Here is a 16732-nt window from a genome sequence, read left to right as displayed (position 1 = left end):
TGCAGCTGGTTACTGCCGCCCTGACTGTCCTGAGTGCGCCTGGCATGTCCACCCAGGTCCCACCCACGTTTCCAGGTTGTTCCTTGGTGCTTCCAGAGCGGTCGCTGTGCCCTGGGTCCGCCGAGCCAGGCCAGGCCTGCAGGGGCATGGGCGGCCCGAGCCCTCGTCCTGCCCCTTCCTAGTCAGCATGTGGAACAAGACGAGGGCCTGAGTGGGGGTGACCATGGCGTGATAATGTCCACACCCCTCTTTTCCCCTCTCCACCCTGGACAGGCAGACACAGCAGCAGCGTTATCCTGGGACCCTGTTCCAGCCTCGTCACTGCAGACTCAGAGCAACTGTGTCTCACTCGGTAGGTGAGCAAAGCACGCAGCGCACTTGGCGTTCCTGCTACCGGTTTCTGCGTTAGCACGAAGTCACCTATGATTGGGACATGACAGAGATGGAAACCAGGGCACCGGTGGCAAATCACAGCCCACAAACTGAGCTGCTCTGGGTTTAACTCAGAGACCTGCGCTCAGCTCACCTGCCCTCAGCTCACCGCCCTCAGCTCACCAGGACAGATGTCCACCCTTTCACCCAGCTGTTTCCAGGCCTGCACACGCCTGGCATTTTGAGGGAATTTACAGGGAACTGGTGAGTTTCCGATAGCATTGCTCTTGACTTTTCCTCCCGCAGTGAAAGTGATCGAAGTCACTGAGATACACGTCTAGTAGCTGCGGGGCTGCACACACCGTTGGTGAGTGAGTGTAGGAGTGAAGGTCACAGGTGGACCTCTAGCGAGCGAGCTTCCATCTGCAGTCTGACCGATGCAGCATCTCAGGCGCCACGGGAAGGTGTGCCCTGCTCGGGGCCTCGGGTGAGCCGTCCGTCTGCCCAGGCGGAGGGGACGCTTCTGTCCCGGAGACAGACGCACAGGGGTGCCAGCGCCTGCTGCTGCGCCCGACCGCACTCCCTGTAGAGGCACCGCCCTGTCGGGTCACGCCAGCCCGAGGCTGGGGTGCACTGACTGGTGACCAGCAGGCTCGCCTCTAGGCCGTGGGTCAGAGCCCATATTTGGGGAACTGAGAGATTCTAAGTTTAGAATCTCAAGAAAGGCCCCCGGCCTGGGAACCCAGATGCGTTCTGGGCTGTGTCGGGGACAGGAAGTTTGCACAAAGCTGTGGGAAACGGAGCGCTTCCTTGGGTGCAATGCAGCCCGGTCACACATCAGTCACTCGATCTCGTCATTGTGAGAACGTCTCGGTAGCTGGAGAGGAGGAAGACCGGGTGACGGGGGGCGGTGCGGGCAGCAGCAGGCTGAGACAGGGCCTCCTGTTCCCAGGCCTGGTTCCCTCCCACACCCTCAGAACCCTGCCTCGGGCCCTTCGAAGCCCCCCGGGGTCCTCGTGCAGTTCTTTTCAATGCCCCTTCACTGCCCCCAATGTTGGGACCCCCTTAGAGACCTCGGGCACCAGGAAGCCACCCCATGCGCCTGCCACCCCCAGCCCCTCTTCATTGGGTGATCCACCTGGCAGAGCCCCAGCTGGTATGGCAGAGAGAACCCCACAATGGTGGTCATGGGGAGGGAACCCCAAAACCCCCAGTCTTTGGACCCCCATCAACACCGCCCTGCATGCCTGCCCTCTCCAACTAGCCATCCCCTGCTGCTCCCGAACTCACCGGGCGGACAGAAGCCCCAGCAGAGAGACAGTCCCCATCCTCCTCACTCACTGCCCCCACCCCTGGCATCTGTCCCTCATTTTAGTGGACAAGCCATGCAGACTCCGGCAAAGGCCACCTCAGACCTCGTTCCCAGGGTTCCGTCCTCTACAAAGACACAGTTCTGGGGCTTCTTCCTCCCTCCTCACTTTCCTACAGCGTCACCCCAACAATCTGCAGACACGCGGCGAGGACAGCTGCCTCACGACGAATTCTCTCTGTTCACATGGCGAACCTGGTTGTCAGAGGGTGTCTTCCATTTCTGTGCTGTGATCGAGTTTTAAAGTTAACAAGTCGTGTTTAAAGAATTCCCCAGTCAGGCAGTCATGGGGGCTGGACGGGATGTGGAGCCAAGGGGACCCCCATTCCCTGCGGGGTGGGGGAGTGCAGACTGGCGCCGCCTCTGCGGGAAACAGAGTGGGGGCCGTCCTCAGAAAAGGCAGGCGGGAGCTGCCACACGGCCCAGCTCCCCTTCTCCTGGGCGTCGGCCTGAAACCTCCAACACATGGATTGGCGAAGATACATGAGGGGGAACCCAAATACCCCAGAATTATCTTCTGCAGGGTGGACCCCTTGTAGAGCAGGCTTCCCCCGCTGGTGAGTGTTCTAGGAACCTACCTGTATCAGTGTACCAGCTGGCGTTGTTGTGAGAGGCTGCGTTTGGCTTCAGAGAATTTTTTTGAACACTCTTTCAATGCATTTGCCCATTTCACGATGAGTGATTTATGAGAGCACCTGCCCACACTGCACCGAGTGTTCAGCAGTTTCTGACCCAAAACAGCATGATCCCCACGCCCCACCCTCTCTCCTCACCCGATCTTTCCCCAAGAGACTTTTTTTATGTTTCCAGATGAAAAAGTCCTCAAAGGGAAATGTTTTGCTGAGGTGGGAGAGGTGCAACGAAACACGGCGGAAGCACCAAAAGGTGTCAGAATCGACGAGTCCAAACACTGTTCTGAGCCGTGGGGAAAATTCGCAGCAGGTGTACTGCGGCCCGTGCAGAGGGCTTGGAAGGTGACTGAAGTTCGAACGTGTGAGAGCACCTGTTTATTAGGGTCTCCCCTCCCGCGCACCACTGTGTCCACTGCAGCATATCCACGGTGGCCAAGACGCGGAGACAGCCACCGTGCCCTCCGGCAGAGGACTGGACAGAGGGGACGTGGTGCATAACATACACAGTGGGCGCCATCAGCCATGAGAAAAGATGAAGTGCTGCCATTTGCCACGATATGGACGGACCTTGGGAGTAAGTATCGTGCTACACGATTCCACGCACATGTGGGACATCGAACGGAAGTTCACAGACGCAGAGAGGTGGCATGAGGTGGTGACCAGGAGGGTGGGTGGAGGGGTAATAAAGGCTAAAGGGGCCAAGTACATGGTCGCGGGAGGTGGTTTGACTTGGGGCGGCGGGCGGCACACGGTGCGACACGTGATGAGGCGCCCTAGAAACGTGCCCCCGAGACCGACTTGACCGGCCGAGCTACCCGACTGAATTAAAAAGAAGGGTCCCCCAGTTGGTGATTTGTTCAATTATTTTTGCACTCAACAGCACATTTAAAAATAGCGTATCCAAGAGCACCTGGATTTTAGGGACGCGGGGCTGCTTCTACCGTAGGAAACATTAACGTGACATACTGCTTTCATAGGTCAAAAGAGAAATATCTTATGTCATTTCCATAAATGCCGTGAAGATATTTGATGAATTGATCCCCATTTGATAAATCAATAAAATAAAGCAAAGGCCAGCTCTGAGGGGCCTGTCTCACGAAGGGCACTGTGTCCACACGGCAAAGGACAAAGGACACCCAGCACCACACTTACCACAGGCNCGACTGAATTAAAAAGAAGGGTCCCCCAGTTGGTGATTTGTTCAATTATTTTTGCACTCAACAGCACATTTAAAAATAGCGTATCCAAGAGCACCTGGATTTTAGGGACGCGGGGCTGCTTCTACCGTAGGAAACATTAACGTGACATACTGCTTTCATAGGTCAAAAGAGAAATATCTTATGTCATTTCCATAAATGCCGTGAAGATATTTGATGAATTGATCCCCATTTGATAAATCAATAAAATAAAGCAAAGGCCAGCTCTAAGGGGCCCGTCTCACGAAGGGCACTGTGTCCACACGGCAAAGGACAAAGGACACCCAGCACCACACTTGCCGCAGGCACGGGCGAGCGACTCTGCCCGAGGGCCCTCCGACACGCACACCTGCGGCTTCATATACAAAGCGTCCCGGCGCTTGAGTAGGGGGGGTGCGGCGAGGGCTGAATGGGCTCTGCTGCCATAGAACTAACCCATGTCCTTTGACCTCACAGGTCCCCGCAGCACCCTGACCCCCAGGCGCAGTCCCCAACGTGGGCAGGTTGGCGTTTTGAGGACACCTAGTGTATCAGAATCCCGTGGCCACTGCAAGTTGTTCCCACAGACATGGCTTAAACGGGAGAAGTTCATCCACCTGGCGCAGAGGCCAGAGTCTAGTTAGCATCCCTGGGCCTAACCCAAGGGGCCGGCGGGCCGGGCTCCCTCGGGAGGCACTGGGGAGACTCCCTCCTGCCTCTTCCAGCCCTGGGGGCCGCCAGCATCCAGTGTCCCCCCACCTTCCATCACCCCTCTGGGGGCCTCCCTTGCTCCCTGCACCCCTGTCCCCTGCATCTCCACGGACACTTGCAACTGCACCCAGATCTTCTCACCCAGGGGTCCTGGCATGACCACGTCTCCCCTTATAAAGTGACACGTCCTAGCTCCAGGAATCTGGACCCGATGCTTTCGGGGCCACCATTCGGTGTGCAACACTGAGAACACCGTGGTAGCACACAGTCGGAAACCTCTGGACCACCCGTCAGAAAGAGGCGCAGGAATGCGTCACTGCACACCACGTGACGGAGGTGCAGTGTGCCATGCGGAGGACGCCCTGAGGCCCAGGGGAAGCGAGGCCACGCAGCCACTTGTTCAGAGAGAGAAATAAAGACACCTGCGTACATACGTGCCAGGGCCTGGGAGTAGTGACCACTGTGGCAGCCCCCCTGTGCCCTCTGCACTGTGTGAGGTTCCCAGGTGCCCTGACACCTGGCCTGGGCGAGCGCTGAGCACTGCTGGCCACGGTGAGTGTTGGCAGCGGCCCCCCGCCGTGGTGCAGCTGTGGCCGCATTCTCCAGAAGAGAAAATGTAGAACAAGGGGCCAAAGGAGCCACTCAAGGCCGTGCAGCCACCAAGGGGCAGGATTTGAACCCAGATCAGCTGGAGCCAGCACCCGCTTACAGACGTCCTGCTGGCAGCGTCTGCTCAAATGTCCACAACCACCTGGCCATGGGGACAGTGCCGCAGGTGATGGCCACATCACAGTAGGTTTTCAGGACTGGGGGATACACATGCACACTAGTGCACATCTGCCAGCCCATGCTTGCACACACATGNAGAAGAGAAAATGTAGAACAAGGGGCCAAAGGAGCCACTCAAGGCCGTGCAGCCACCAAGGGGCAGGATTTGAACCCAGATCAGCTGGAGCCAGCACCCGCTTACAGACGTCCTGCTGGCAGCGTCTGCTCAAATGTCCACAACCACCTGGCCATGGGGACAGTGCCACAGGTGATGGCCACATCACAGTAGGTTTTCAGGACTGGGGGATACGCATGCACACTAGTGCACATCTGCCAGCCCATGCTTGCACACACATGCCCACACAGCACACGGCCATGCACATATGCACATAGATGTATGTGCAACACACAAGCACATGTGTACATGCACACCCATGCACAGGCACACAGCTGCAAGCCCATCTGTGTGCACATGTGGGCACACACGGAGATGCACATGCACAGACACATGTGTCCTGCTGGGCCTTCCACAGCTGACGATGTGTCAGGGAAGGAAATGAACACATGGCGAGTGAGAGCAGAGCGCCCCCTCCCATGGCTCTAGCTCAGGGCCGTCTGGGGAGCGGAGGACTCGGACAGTGTCAGATGTGGCTGGAATTTGGAGGTGCTGATGGATTCTCCACCCCGCCCCCAAGGCACCTTGTGTGAGAGCCAGACACACCCTCCTGCCCCAGTCAGGGCGCACGGGACCGCTGTGCTATGAAGGGGAATGTGACCGGGGCCCCCTTCCCCCACCAGAGGGAAGAGCCGCAGGGAACGAGACGGGACCACACGGGGCGGGGCCAACCACAGAACCCTCTCAGCTCTGCCCAGGTGCCCCCACACCCTGCACCCCGCACCCAGGGGCTGTCCCATGAGCCCGGGTGTGCTCTCTTTCCTCCCGTGGCCACATTCCAGGGGGCACGGGAGGTGTCACCTGACGTGTCCCAGCTCCGACATCCAAGGGCATGAGTCGAGGCTGGAGAGGCGTGTTTTCTGTTCGCCCACTTGACTTTCGGGACCCCAAGTGAACTCCGCTGAAACCAATATTCCCCTCTGGGTTTGGGCCAAGTCTGTGAAGTGTTCGGCCGGGCGCCCTCTGTCTCTCTTTTTAGAAGAATATTAGAAGTGACTGAAAAGAAGGATTTAGAGATGAATGGCCGTTTTTCAGCATGTCTTATACAAGGAAAAGGAGCAGATGCTATCGTATGTCCAGAGACGCGGCTTTAAGGAAGATGAGAGGGAGGCCTGGTTCCTGGGACCCCACCCTCCTCCCCTGGTGCCTCGGGTGCAGCCAGGGAGGCGAAGGTCAGGGCGACCGCCCGTCCCACTGCCCGCGACCACACGCTGGTTTGGGCACTGAGGGTCCTATATGCCCAGCATACAAGGATGGATGGCAGCCCACCCTAGCCAAGATCACTGTGGATGCAGTAAGTGTCCCCAAATCCCCATTCAACCAGCCCAGGTGACCCAATGTCCTGTCGATTCAGCTTCAGAGAGCATTACACTAAGAGTCTCACCAGGTGCCCTGGGTGGGGCTCTAGAGAGATGGAGAAATGGCTCCTGATGGGCCAGCCCGGCTCTCCATCAGCAGGGAGCCACCTGCTGCCTCCAGCACTGATAAAGTGGAGAATGGAGGCCAGGGCTTCGGCTCCCGGCCCTAGGGGTTAGAGAACCCCGAATGGGCCACGGGCAGCCACGGGCAGCCACGGACAAGCGCGGGCTGTGCACCACATTGGAAACCTCTGGAGGATGAGGACATGGCTGTTTTTGTGTCCACATCCCCGGTGCCGGCTCACGTCCTGGCACGGGGCCTCTGTGCTGGAGAGAACTGTCATGGTGTGTACATGCCTGTGCATGTGTGTGCGTGGGCGTGTGCAGGTGTGAGTGAGCACGTGCATCCCAGAGAGATGTGAGCAGGTGAAGCTGGGATTCAGCGTAAGTAGCCTGCACCGTGCCCACCCCCATCCGGCCCATCTGCAGGAGCTCCGGGTGCCTCTGTGGGACCCGTTCCCAGCACGGAGCTGGAGCAGGTGAATGCTGACTGCCACCAGCTGTCACCCTGTGGCTGGCCTTCAGTGTCCTCCCCTGAGGCCCTCTTCCAAGTGTAAGCTCCTGCCCCCATGTCAGTCCCAGGGACGTGCACATCAGCAGGTGGCCCGAGAGACCACAGACCAGGTAGATGTGGCCAGGAGGAGCCAACGCCACCTGAAGGGGGCTCCCCTTCATGCCCCCCAAAACTCCAGACCCTATGGCCCATCCTGAAGCTCACATTTTGCTCCTGCCCCTTTTTCTCCTCCACTCTCTCAGGCTTGGGAGGACGTGCTGACCTGGGGGTGTAGCTTTGGGTGCCCGGCGACAGCGTTGGTAAGGAGCTTGGTGAGTGTGGGCAGAGGCTGCAGAGGACAGAAAGGGCCCACCGTAGACGCCACTCCAAGTGGCAGTGAGCAGCAGTGTTGAGGGGCCACCAGGACCCTGCCCGTCTCTGTCCCCAGCCAGCCTCCCCTTCACTGCCCAGGGCCAACCAGGCTTGCCCTGGGCAGCCTTCCACACCCCCTATAATTAATTCACCACCTGGGCTTGCAGCACACGTACATGCAATGTTTTCACTGCGGAAACACAAAGGGTACGGGTGGGAATGAAGTTATACTGCAGGAAGGAAGACCGCAGCTTGGGCCCCTAAGAAGAAATAAAGCCCAAGATGAGAATCAATGTTTAAAGACGAGATGAATATATCTGGGCTGCTTCTGTGGGCTTCTGTCACAGACATGACAGCATGTGAAGTTGTGACTCCCGCAGGGTGCAGTGGGTTTGTAGTTAATCACATGGGCGACCGCAGACCACGGCACCTCGGAGGAAGGGGGGCGGGAAGCGGGCTCTGACTGGTGAAGGCGTGAACTACAGGGGAGCCAGACGCACACGCAGGGCAACGCCCTCAGAAACCACGGCTCCGTTTGTTAAAGCCATGGAAGCCGCACCCCAGGAAACCCCCACTCAGGACCGAAGGAGGCAGAGAAGAAATGGAAAACAAAGTCACCGCGAGTGGTCTGGGGGCTGGAAGGCAACACAGCAGGTGCGCGTCCAGCACCAGGGACAGTGAGACTGAGGACAGACCGGCTCCGCCAAAGGCGGAGGCAGACAGGCCGGACAGAAACCGAGGACCTGGCCGTGTGCGGTGAACGGGGACGCGCTGTGCCCTCAAAGACACAAGTAGGTGGAAAGTGAAAGGTGAAGGGACAAACTGTGACAACCGCAGGCGGGGCTGTGGGCTGTCACCGTGCTGATGTCCGACAGAGTCACCTTCGGCACGGAAACTGCTCCTGGAGAGAAAGGGGGGAAGTTTATAGAAATAGAAGGAGCGGTCGGGCAGAAAGGTAGAACAATGACCCCACATACGCACCCAACACAGGGTCTCAAAGGACAGGGAGCAGAATGAGACAGAGCTGAGGGGAGAGACAGACACCCACACTGAAAGGCAACAATGACGGTCGGCACGGCCACCCTCCCCCCCACCTGCGCAGAGCATGACCAGGCAAAACCCACGTGTCTTGGGAAGGCGTGGAAAACACAGTGGACCAACCAGACTTAACACACGCCTGTTGCACACGTCACCCCACACAGCAGAACACACGTTCTCTCAAGTGTGCGTGGGATGTTGTCTGTCGGACTCAATTTCCTGCAGCCGGAGTGAAAGGGGACATTACTGCTCCTCGTGAGGGAATTTTAGAAGTTGTAAGAGAAGACCACAGACAATTAATTATATGCTAACGGATTAGGTCACTTAGATGCAATGAACAAATTCCTCAAAGACCCACACACTACTGAACCTGACGAAAAAATGCGAAAGGACCCGGAACAAGTAAAACACTGAAGGAGCGACCGTAAAACCCCACACGGAAAGGCCCGGCCCCGAGTGCAGCACCGCTGGGGGCGCCAAGCCGGTGCCCCACGAGGACTGAGCCGTGACAAAGGCACTTTCCCACCACGGGCTTTCCGAACCCTTCCCTTGCTTGTGTCTGCCAACCCGGCGTGTGTGGGCTCCCCGAGGGCGAGGGACAGGGCGTATTCTCTGAACCCCGTGCCCCACGAAGTGGCCGACCTTCACCTTGGGGGGGGCAGAGGGAAGACAGCGTCAGCATTCAAAGGGGAATCTAGAAAGCTCAGGGAGAAGTGGTGACCCTACAGGGCCTCTGGGGCTGCTGGGAAGGTGTGTGGCAGTGGAGAAGGGGACGTCCCGGCTCCCAGGGGCAGGACATCCAGGACAACTGCAAGGAAGAGGAGTCTTTCAAATGTCTCAGCCCCGAACCCCCTCTGCGTTCCTTCTGTGGGCGAGAAAGCTCCCACGTAAAACCTTTTCCCTAATTCTCTCCTCCTCTCGTTCCGACCCACTTCCCTCTGTCTCCCCGGGACCCCTCCCCACGGCCCTGAGAGCCGTGTGCCATTATTGCCTCCATCCTTCAGATGGGGGGCTGCGGGCAGAGGGCAGCAGCCCAGGTTCACAGGCGGCCAGTGAGGGAGGAGGAAGCTGGGCATTTGGGGGAGCAGCTGGGGAAGTGTCTGCTGGAGGCCCAGATCCAGCTCTGCCCCACGTACCCCCATCCTCGGAGAAAGTATGAGCGATGGGCTCGTGAAGACAAACATTTAAAAACATCCTGACACCGGCCAGGAAGGCAATCACTCAGCTGTCCAGCACACGACCAAGACCCGGGCCCACCCGGCCACCTCCCGGCGTCTGTCCCTAAGGCTGGCAGGCATGTCCCTGGCCCTGCACTATGTCGAAGGGGTAGGAGCTGTTTGGGGGTTCGGGGGTGGGCATGGGCACTTGGTCCGTGTCGTCCCCCACACACATGCAGAAGCTGGGCCCCTCACACAAGGGGACAGAGGCAGGCGAGGAGCAAGAGGTGGGCCCGAGCCCGGGGCTGAAGCTGCTGTCTCCACGCAGCCACGTCCTGGCCCCAGACCCTGCAGAGCCTGAGGGTTTTAAGTTTGAACCTGGTCTTCAAGGTCGTTATCAAGGCGCATTGGTTTCGATAGGAAAGAACATACTTGAAGTTTGTATTTGGCTGGATGCGTAGGTCGCGTGGTCTCTGAGACCCCACTGCACAGGCCTGCGAGTGTTGGGGGCAAATGTCCAAGCCGAAACTAGCGGTGCCTGCTGCACGAGCGGTGCCATCGCCCACGTACCAGTCTGCTGTGGCCGCGTCCCACTGAACAGCAGGACTGGGTTGTTCTACCACGGTCAGAAGCACTACACAGACGTCTCCACTGCTATTTTCCAGGACAGCCGGGGTTTCTCCCCAGATGTCCTCAAGGAGAAAGTTGCTCTTGTGCACGAACGGAGTGATGTGGGCTTGACCCACTCAACAGAAAACCCTGCTTGGTGGCCCTCGGGTCTGCATCTGCAGACTGCCCGCGCTGCACCGTCCCTGGGCCCCGCTGTCCCAGCACCCGTGGCTTTGCAGGCCAAGGTCAGGGTCTCAGGAAGGAAGTCCAGCAGCTCCCAGCCGAGAGGCAACTCCCTGGGTTGGCAAATTCTTTGTAGGTTAGTAACACATGCTTCTGCTGTCTCACTGTAGCAAGCAGGGACCATTGTCCTTTCTCTCCGTTAAGGGAGACCACGTCATGCTTTGACACTGGCCTCTGGGTGCCGCCCCTCCCTTCCTCGGACTTGGAGCAGGCGTTTTCCAGGTCAGCCTGGCGTCCAGTCACCGGGAGTCCCTCCCTCCCGCCCCAGTCTGTGCCGGGCTGGACTTGGCCTAGGAAACAAGAGGAAATGACAAGACCTATTTTTCTTCTCTCAGAAGGACTGCATCCATGGAGTCACGCATTGGAACGGAGAAAGTGCCAGGAGTTAAAACATGTCCCCATCGGAAGTGACCAGCTTTCCTCTCTTTGTCCACGAGCCCCGCCGCCCAAGCTCACAATCCCGTGGGCAGCCGGCCGCGGCAGGAAGGCATATTTCCACCTCGAGGTGGACTCCCAGCGGGTTTCCTGCTGGCTCCATCCAAAAAAAAATGCAGTCAGGCTGAGTAATCGTCAAGCGAAAATCCGGAACCTTCCGAAGAAGTGCTCTGCTAGAAAGAAATGGTCGGGCCCTTGACAGACAGACATCTGCTTTGCCCACGCTGATCGCATCTTGAAGCATCCACGGGAGTCGTGAGCCGTGGGAGCACGATTTCTACTTCTCCAACAGAACGTACCTGTAATTTGGTTATTTCTAAGATATTAAGACTCACTGGGTGGAGCTCAGCAAGCTAACATCTATTGCAGGAGTCAGAGGCAGAGGTGAGAGGCCAGGCCCCGCCTAGGACAGGGGGGGCAGGCTGAGCCCCCGAGTTCCCTCTCGAAGGGGAGGTTGCCGCTCTGGGGCACGTGCACCCACACACTGCAGGAGGACTGACCTCGGGCCTTGGAGACCGGGGACACGTGGGGCCACCACCAGGAGGTGAGCCGCAGAGGGGCAGGTGGTCCTGGGGCTGCCTGTCTGACTGCACCTGGGTGGGTGAGGCCCAGGGAGACCACCCTCCACTTCATCACGGTGGGGGGCCCATGTCTCCGAGGCAGATTCCACACACTGGCTCAGCACCGCCCAGTGGGGCAGCTGCCCGAGGCAGGCACCGATGGCAGGGGGTGCTGAGCGCTGGAAATGTGACCCAGGAGGTGGGGGAGCCGGCCTCTGCGCTGTGTTACCGCTGACCCTGGGGCTGCACGGGGACTAGGGGCACTGGCCTCTCATACTGTTAAAAATCTACCTATAACTTTTCACTCCCCAACAGCTTAGCAACCGACAGGCCACCGTTGACGGGAAGCCTTACTGGCGGGCACGAGCACTGGAACCACACGTTTCATATGTTATCGGTGTCACATACCGTGTTTTTCACAACGAAGTAAGCCCGAGAAGGAGAAATGGTACTAAGGAAATCATAAGGGTCCTGGCCGTGTCGCTCAGTGGGTCGGACCACCGTCCCACAGACCAGAGGGTTGTGGGTTCAAACCCTGGTCAGGGGGCATATAGGAGGCAGCTGACCGATGTTTCTCTCTCTCTCTCACAGCAATGGAAAAAAGTGTTCTTGAGCGAGGACTGAAAAAGAGCAACAACAAAGAAAACCATAAGGAAGAAAAAGTGCATTCGCAGCACTTGTGGAAGACTTTGTGAGTGGACTCACAAAGAGCAAGCCCGTGTGGCCTGAGGGTCCCCGAGAGGGTGTCACACAGACAAGCAGGCGTGGCCTGCTGGTCCCTGGACCTGCTTCTCTCTGTTCGAGAAGGGAGCAAAGCCTGGCATCTGTGGGGCAGTCGCAGCCCCAAAGGGGCTCACGTTGGTGCACAGCAAGTCACTGAGGGGCTGATGTGGGCGAGCCTCCCCCCAGAGGGCTGGCCTCTCAGCACAGGGCTCCCAGGACCCACGTGCAGAAGCAGCAGGGTGTCTGCCACCCAGGGAAGCCTGGTGCCGGGGGCCGTGCCCTGGGCAGAACCCAAGCTCGATCTGCAGCCCGTCCTCCAACCCTGGCAGGAGCTCTCCCTCCCGGGCGAGGCCGGTGGAGTCCTGGTGCCAAAGTGATGGCAGTGGCCCGTGGGTCCTTCGAGAGGTGAGCAGGTCATGAACTGCTGCCCCCACGGACGGGATTAGCCCCCTTACCAGAGAAACCCCCACCCCTGAGCTCCCCCAACTCCAGCAAGACGATGGCTGCAGGCGAACACGGACACCAGGCCCCACCAGACGCTAAACTTCCCAGCCCCTGGAGCTGGACTTCCCGCCTCCAGAACCGGAGATTTACAAGCACCAAGTGCACAGGATTCTGTCACAGCAGCTCCCGCGAGCTCAGACAAACTGAATACCGCCCACAAAACTGTAGCACCCCCCCCCCCCCACTGCCCAGTCCAGGCATCTGGGCCTGCTGCTGAGATACAAGAGTCCAACCCCACACCTGGCCTCCTCTGCCTCCCCCCCCAGCCCTGGGGGCTCAGAGAGGAACCCCTTCTCCATCTCCCTCCTCACTCGGTCCTGGAGGAGGTGGCTGGTTCTTCCCTTCCTGTGACCGGGGCCCAGTACCTGACCCACCAGCCTCCCCTCCTCATCCACACACCCCTGTGTACGGGTGGACCTGGTGACAAGGACGATCAGGCTGGGGGAGCTGTCCGACCGGGCACAGGACGCGACCCTCTGAGCCCCCAGCCATAGGCCTGCTGTCCACAGCGGGGAGGCGGGGGGAGGGAGCTGGCTGTCCCACCAGGAGCCTCAGGTTTGTCACCTCAACTCCTTTTGCTCCTGCTCCCCTCTCCCGCTCCCACCCCCCTCTATGGGGCAGGACCCCATGTCTGCGACGACCAGGGGGTAACTCCGCCAGCCCCACATGCACAGAACTGCTCCAGAACCCGGTCAACGACCCCTTTTCCCTCCGGAAGCCCCGCGGTTGTGACCTCCAAAGTAGGAGTCGGCAGACTTTCTCTGTAAAGGGCAGGACAGGAAGTATTTGAGGCTGAAAGAGGAATAACACGCGTGTGAAATGAATTCAGAAGTCAATGTGTATAAATAAAGTTTTATTGGGACACAGTCAGGTCCCTTCATTCCTGATGCGCTGGGGCTGCCTTTGAGGCCCGGGCAGAGTAGAGGGGCCACGGCCCACGCAGACCCCTGAAATCCGTGTCTTCTCTCCATCCAAGAAGCCTGTGGCTGCCCCGCGCCCAGCGTCGGGAGGACCGCCCACCAGGTGGCCCTGCAGCAGGGCAGCGCGCCTGCACCCCAGGCCGTTGCGGTTTCACCGCGGGGATGTGGGGACTCCCTGCCTGCGCCTCGGTGGAGTGGGAGGCAGGCCCTGTCTGGGAAGGCTGTGCGGGGAGGAACTCCTGCGAGCCGGTGAGGCAGCGCCCGGGGCGCGAACTGCGAGTGTGTGGGTGTGCAGACACCACCGGGAGTGGACGCAGCCGACAGCGCCGCCCTCCCGCAGAGTTCGTTTGGAAATGTGCTGTAAACCGTTTGAAAGGCCCCTTTCTGGCTTCGACAGGTGTCGACGACGACAAAGGCTCCTTCACAGAAGGTACAGGTGAGGCAGAACCGGGGGCACCGGGGCGCCCCCGCGCTGCGAGGGGCAAGGCCGCCGGGCGCGTCCCGTGCTCAGCAGAAGGCCCCCGCGTTCCGAGGCAGCGACGCGTCCAAGCCGCTGTTCATCCAGATTTCCTGCAGAATCTGTTCCCGGCGCTCAATCCTCTCCGCCAGCTCCGCCGCCTCGACGGACGCGGAGGCGGGGTGTGGAGTCCTGCCCAACCCCGGCAGCACCCCGGGGAAATCCGAGTCGGAAGAGTCCTGCTCGCGGTCTGCGTCCTCGCTGTCCTCCGAGGCCTCGTCGCCGCCCGGCACCAGGCGCTCCCGCGCCAGCTGCAGCTCCCGCCAGTCCTTGGCGCAGGGCACCCTGAGGACCAAGGCGCACAGCGCGAGGGCCAGGCCGATGCAGACGCTGGACACGAACAGCAGGGCGGCTCTCTCGGGGTGGGCTGCGGGGGCGAGAGGACAGGTCAGTCAGCGGCCGGGGACCACCCCCACCGCGCCCACCCGGACCCCACTGATGAGAAAAGCCGTGCAGCGTGTGTGGTCAGTCCGTGCGTGTGTGTGCGTGTGTGTGTGCGTGTGTGTGTCTGTGTGTGTGCATACGAAGGACACAGAGCAGAGGGACGTGGAGGGCGGACCCCTGAGTTCAGACTCAGGTCGCCACTCCTCGCTGTGCGACTTCCAGCGAGTCACATGACCTCTCCGCCACACAGTCTCCTCCTCCGTGAAATGGGGCTAAGGGCTCCCTCTTCTCACAGGGAAGGGATTCCTTCCCAAAAAGCAATCACAACACCCAGCCACACAGAGAAAATGCTCAGTAAACTGTCAACTATTTGTAGTAGTAAACTACGAAAAATCAATATAAATGTAAAATTTAAATGTGGATGTAAGCACCAAGGTTAAGTAGATGCAAGCAGAGCTTCATTTCTTCTGGGTTAAACAGTAAATATAAATAAAAGTTCTGGTGTTTCTTTTCCATCCAAATGAGGACACAGCAAATAGAAATAACGCTAATTTTTGCCACGCACCCTAGTCTGAATCCTCTCGTGGTCTGAGCCTTCCATTAACCTCGTGCGGAGAGGACTGTGGCTCTCCCCGTTTCTCAGCTGCGTGCCCCCCTGTGGTGTCAGCACCCCCACCTTGGGAAGCAGCGACGCAGCGAACCCCCCAACACCGGTCAGGAGCCAGCCGAGGTTCCCTGGGAGGGGCATTGGGAGCGTGTGGGCACTGGGGGCCCTGCACTCCGCGCTGCAGCGACTCAGCCCGGAGGCTGTGGTGGAGAGCGAGGACAGGTGCTCTGTGTTCTGATCACGCGTCAGGACGCGTGGGCCACGGGCGTGGTTAGCTGGCCCAGGTGCACAGGTCGAAGCTGCAGCCCAGGCAGGAAGCCGCCTGGAGGTCAGCTGGCCTCAGGGGGAGCCAGGCCCGGAGCTGGGAGCTGCCGGTGGCCCTGCGTCTGGGACACCGACGTTTGCTCCGCTCAGTGCAGCTGCGTGGACCTGTTCCACTCCCCCTGGATGGCAAAGGCCCCGGAGATCCAGGCCACAGTCTGAGTGCCGGAGGGCCATCGGCTTTCCTGCCCAGTCCAAGGTCCAGTGGCTGCGGCCCAACACAAAGGACCTGCGTGGGACACGGAATCTTCCTGAAACTCAGAACCTCCCCACTCAGCTTCCTCATTCGTGGCTCAAGTGGCCACGCCGGCCCCCACCGTCTGTTCGCCCTCCTCAGGACGCCGGAGGCTTGGCCCAAATGCGGCGCCCACTGCGCTGTTCACCACAGCAGATTCTCCCCTCCTGTCTGGAGATTTGGTCACAGGGAGACATGGATCGTCTGTGAAAGGCCTGGGAGTGAGGGCCTGACCACACCCGCATCCAGCCTGGGCCTCTCCTCCTCCCTGAGCAGGGCCTCTGCACCAAGGTAACAACCCCCTGAATCCATCCATGGTCATTACCACCCTGCTCACCTTTGAATCTAGTTCATTGCATCACTATGTGTCTCTAACCCCTTGCGGTGGTGGTGGTTGGTTTTCACTTAATGTGGCACTGCTGTGTTCTCCTTCATCGTCTTGGCCAGGGGTCCCCAGCCCCCAGGGCCACACGCCAGTACCTGTCTGTGGCCGGCTAGAACCCGGACGTAAAAGGTTGGGGGCTGCTCGTCTTGACTGCAGTGTGTTCAATTCCCTCGCCTCTGCCGGGGCATCTGAGCTGGTGCCCAGTTTCTGTCTCGTGGGCTCTGCAGCCGCCCTTTCTTGCAAAGTGCCCCTGGTGCACCTGAGCAAGCATTTCTCTCGGGAACCAGCCCGGGGGGCACTCGGATGAAGTTGTCAGGTGGTGAATTCTAGGGAACGGCCCCAGCGGCTTCCAAAGCGGCTGGTACGTGTGAGGGGCTGCGACCCCTCCTCTCCCCGACACCCGGCTTGGGGGACCTGACCTTCCTTTGGAGTCACAGGACAGGACGGTGTCTTACTATGTGGCCTTGACCTGCATCTCCCTGATCCCAAGTCCCCTCACCCCCGCGCCTCTCTTCAGACGGCCGTCTTCCCTCTTCCTAAAACACCGCTCAGGCCGCGTGCTCACGCTCTCCTCTGCTGGGTCTCGGTGCCCTTTCTCGCACATGTAAG

General features: G+C 59.4%; 1 protein-coding gene across 7 annotated transcripts in view; it reads right to left on the bottom strand.

Annotated features, from left to right (window-relative positions):
* Nucleotides 1-13586: 13586 nt before the first annotated feature.
* EVA1C (eva-1 homolog C) overlaps nucleotides 13587-16732 on the bottom strand; it is a 47382-nt gene continuing 44236 nt past the window's right edge. For 5 of the 7 annotated variants that reach the window (XM_037065272.1, XM_037065268.1, XM_037065267.1 and 2 more), the window contains one exon: nucleotides 14171-14558. In XM_037065272.1, coding sequence (XP_036921167.1) covers nucleotides 14267-14558 — 292 coding nt within the window. In that variant the 3' untranslated portion in view covers nucleotides 14171-14266. Of the gene's footprint in view, nucleotides 14559-16732 lie in introns of all 7 variants that reach the window. The other 2 variants (XM_037065269.1, XM_037065271.1) reach the window with 1 other exon arrangement.

Source organism: Sturnira hondurensis, unplaced genomic scaffold (genome assembly GCF_014824575.4).
Source record: "Sturnira hondurensis isolate 20B ecotype Veracruz unplaced genomic scaffold, ASM1482457v3 Scaffold0015596, whole genome shotgun sequence".
NCBI classification, from domain to species: Eukaryota; Metazoa; Chordata; class Mammalia; order Chiroptera; family Phyllostomidae; genus Sturnira; species Sturnira hondurensis.
This window is presented reverse-complemented; position numbering and strand designations above follow the sequence as displayed.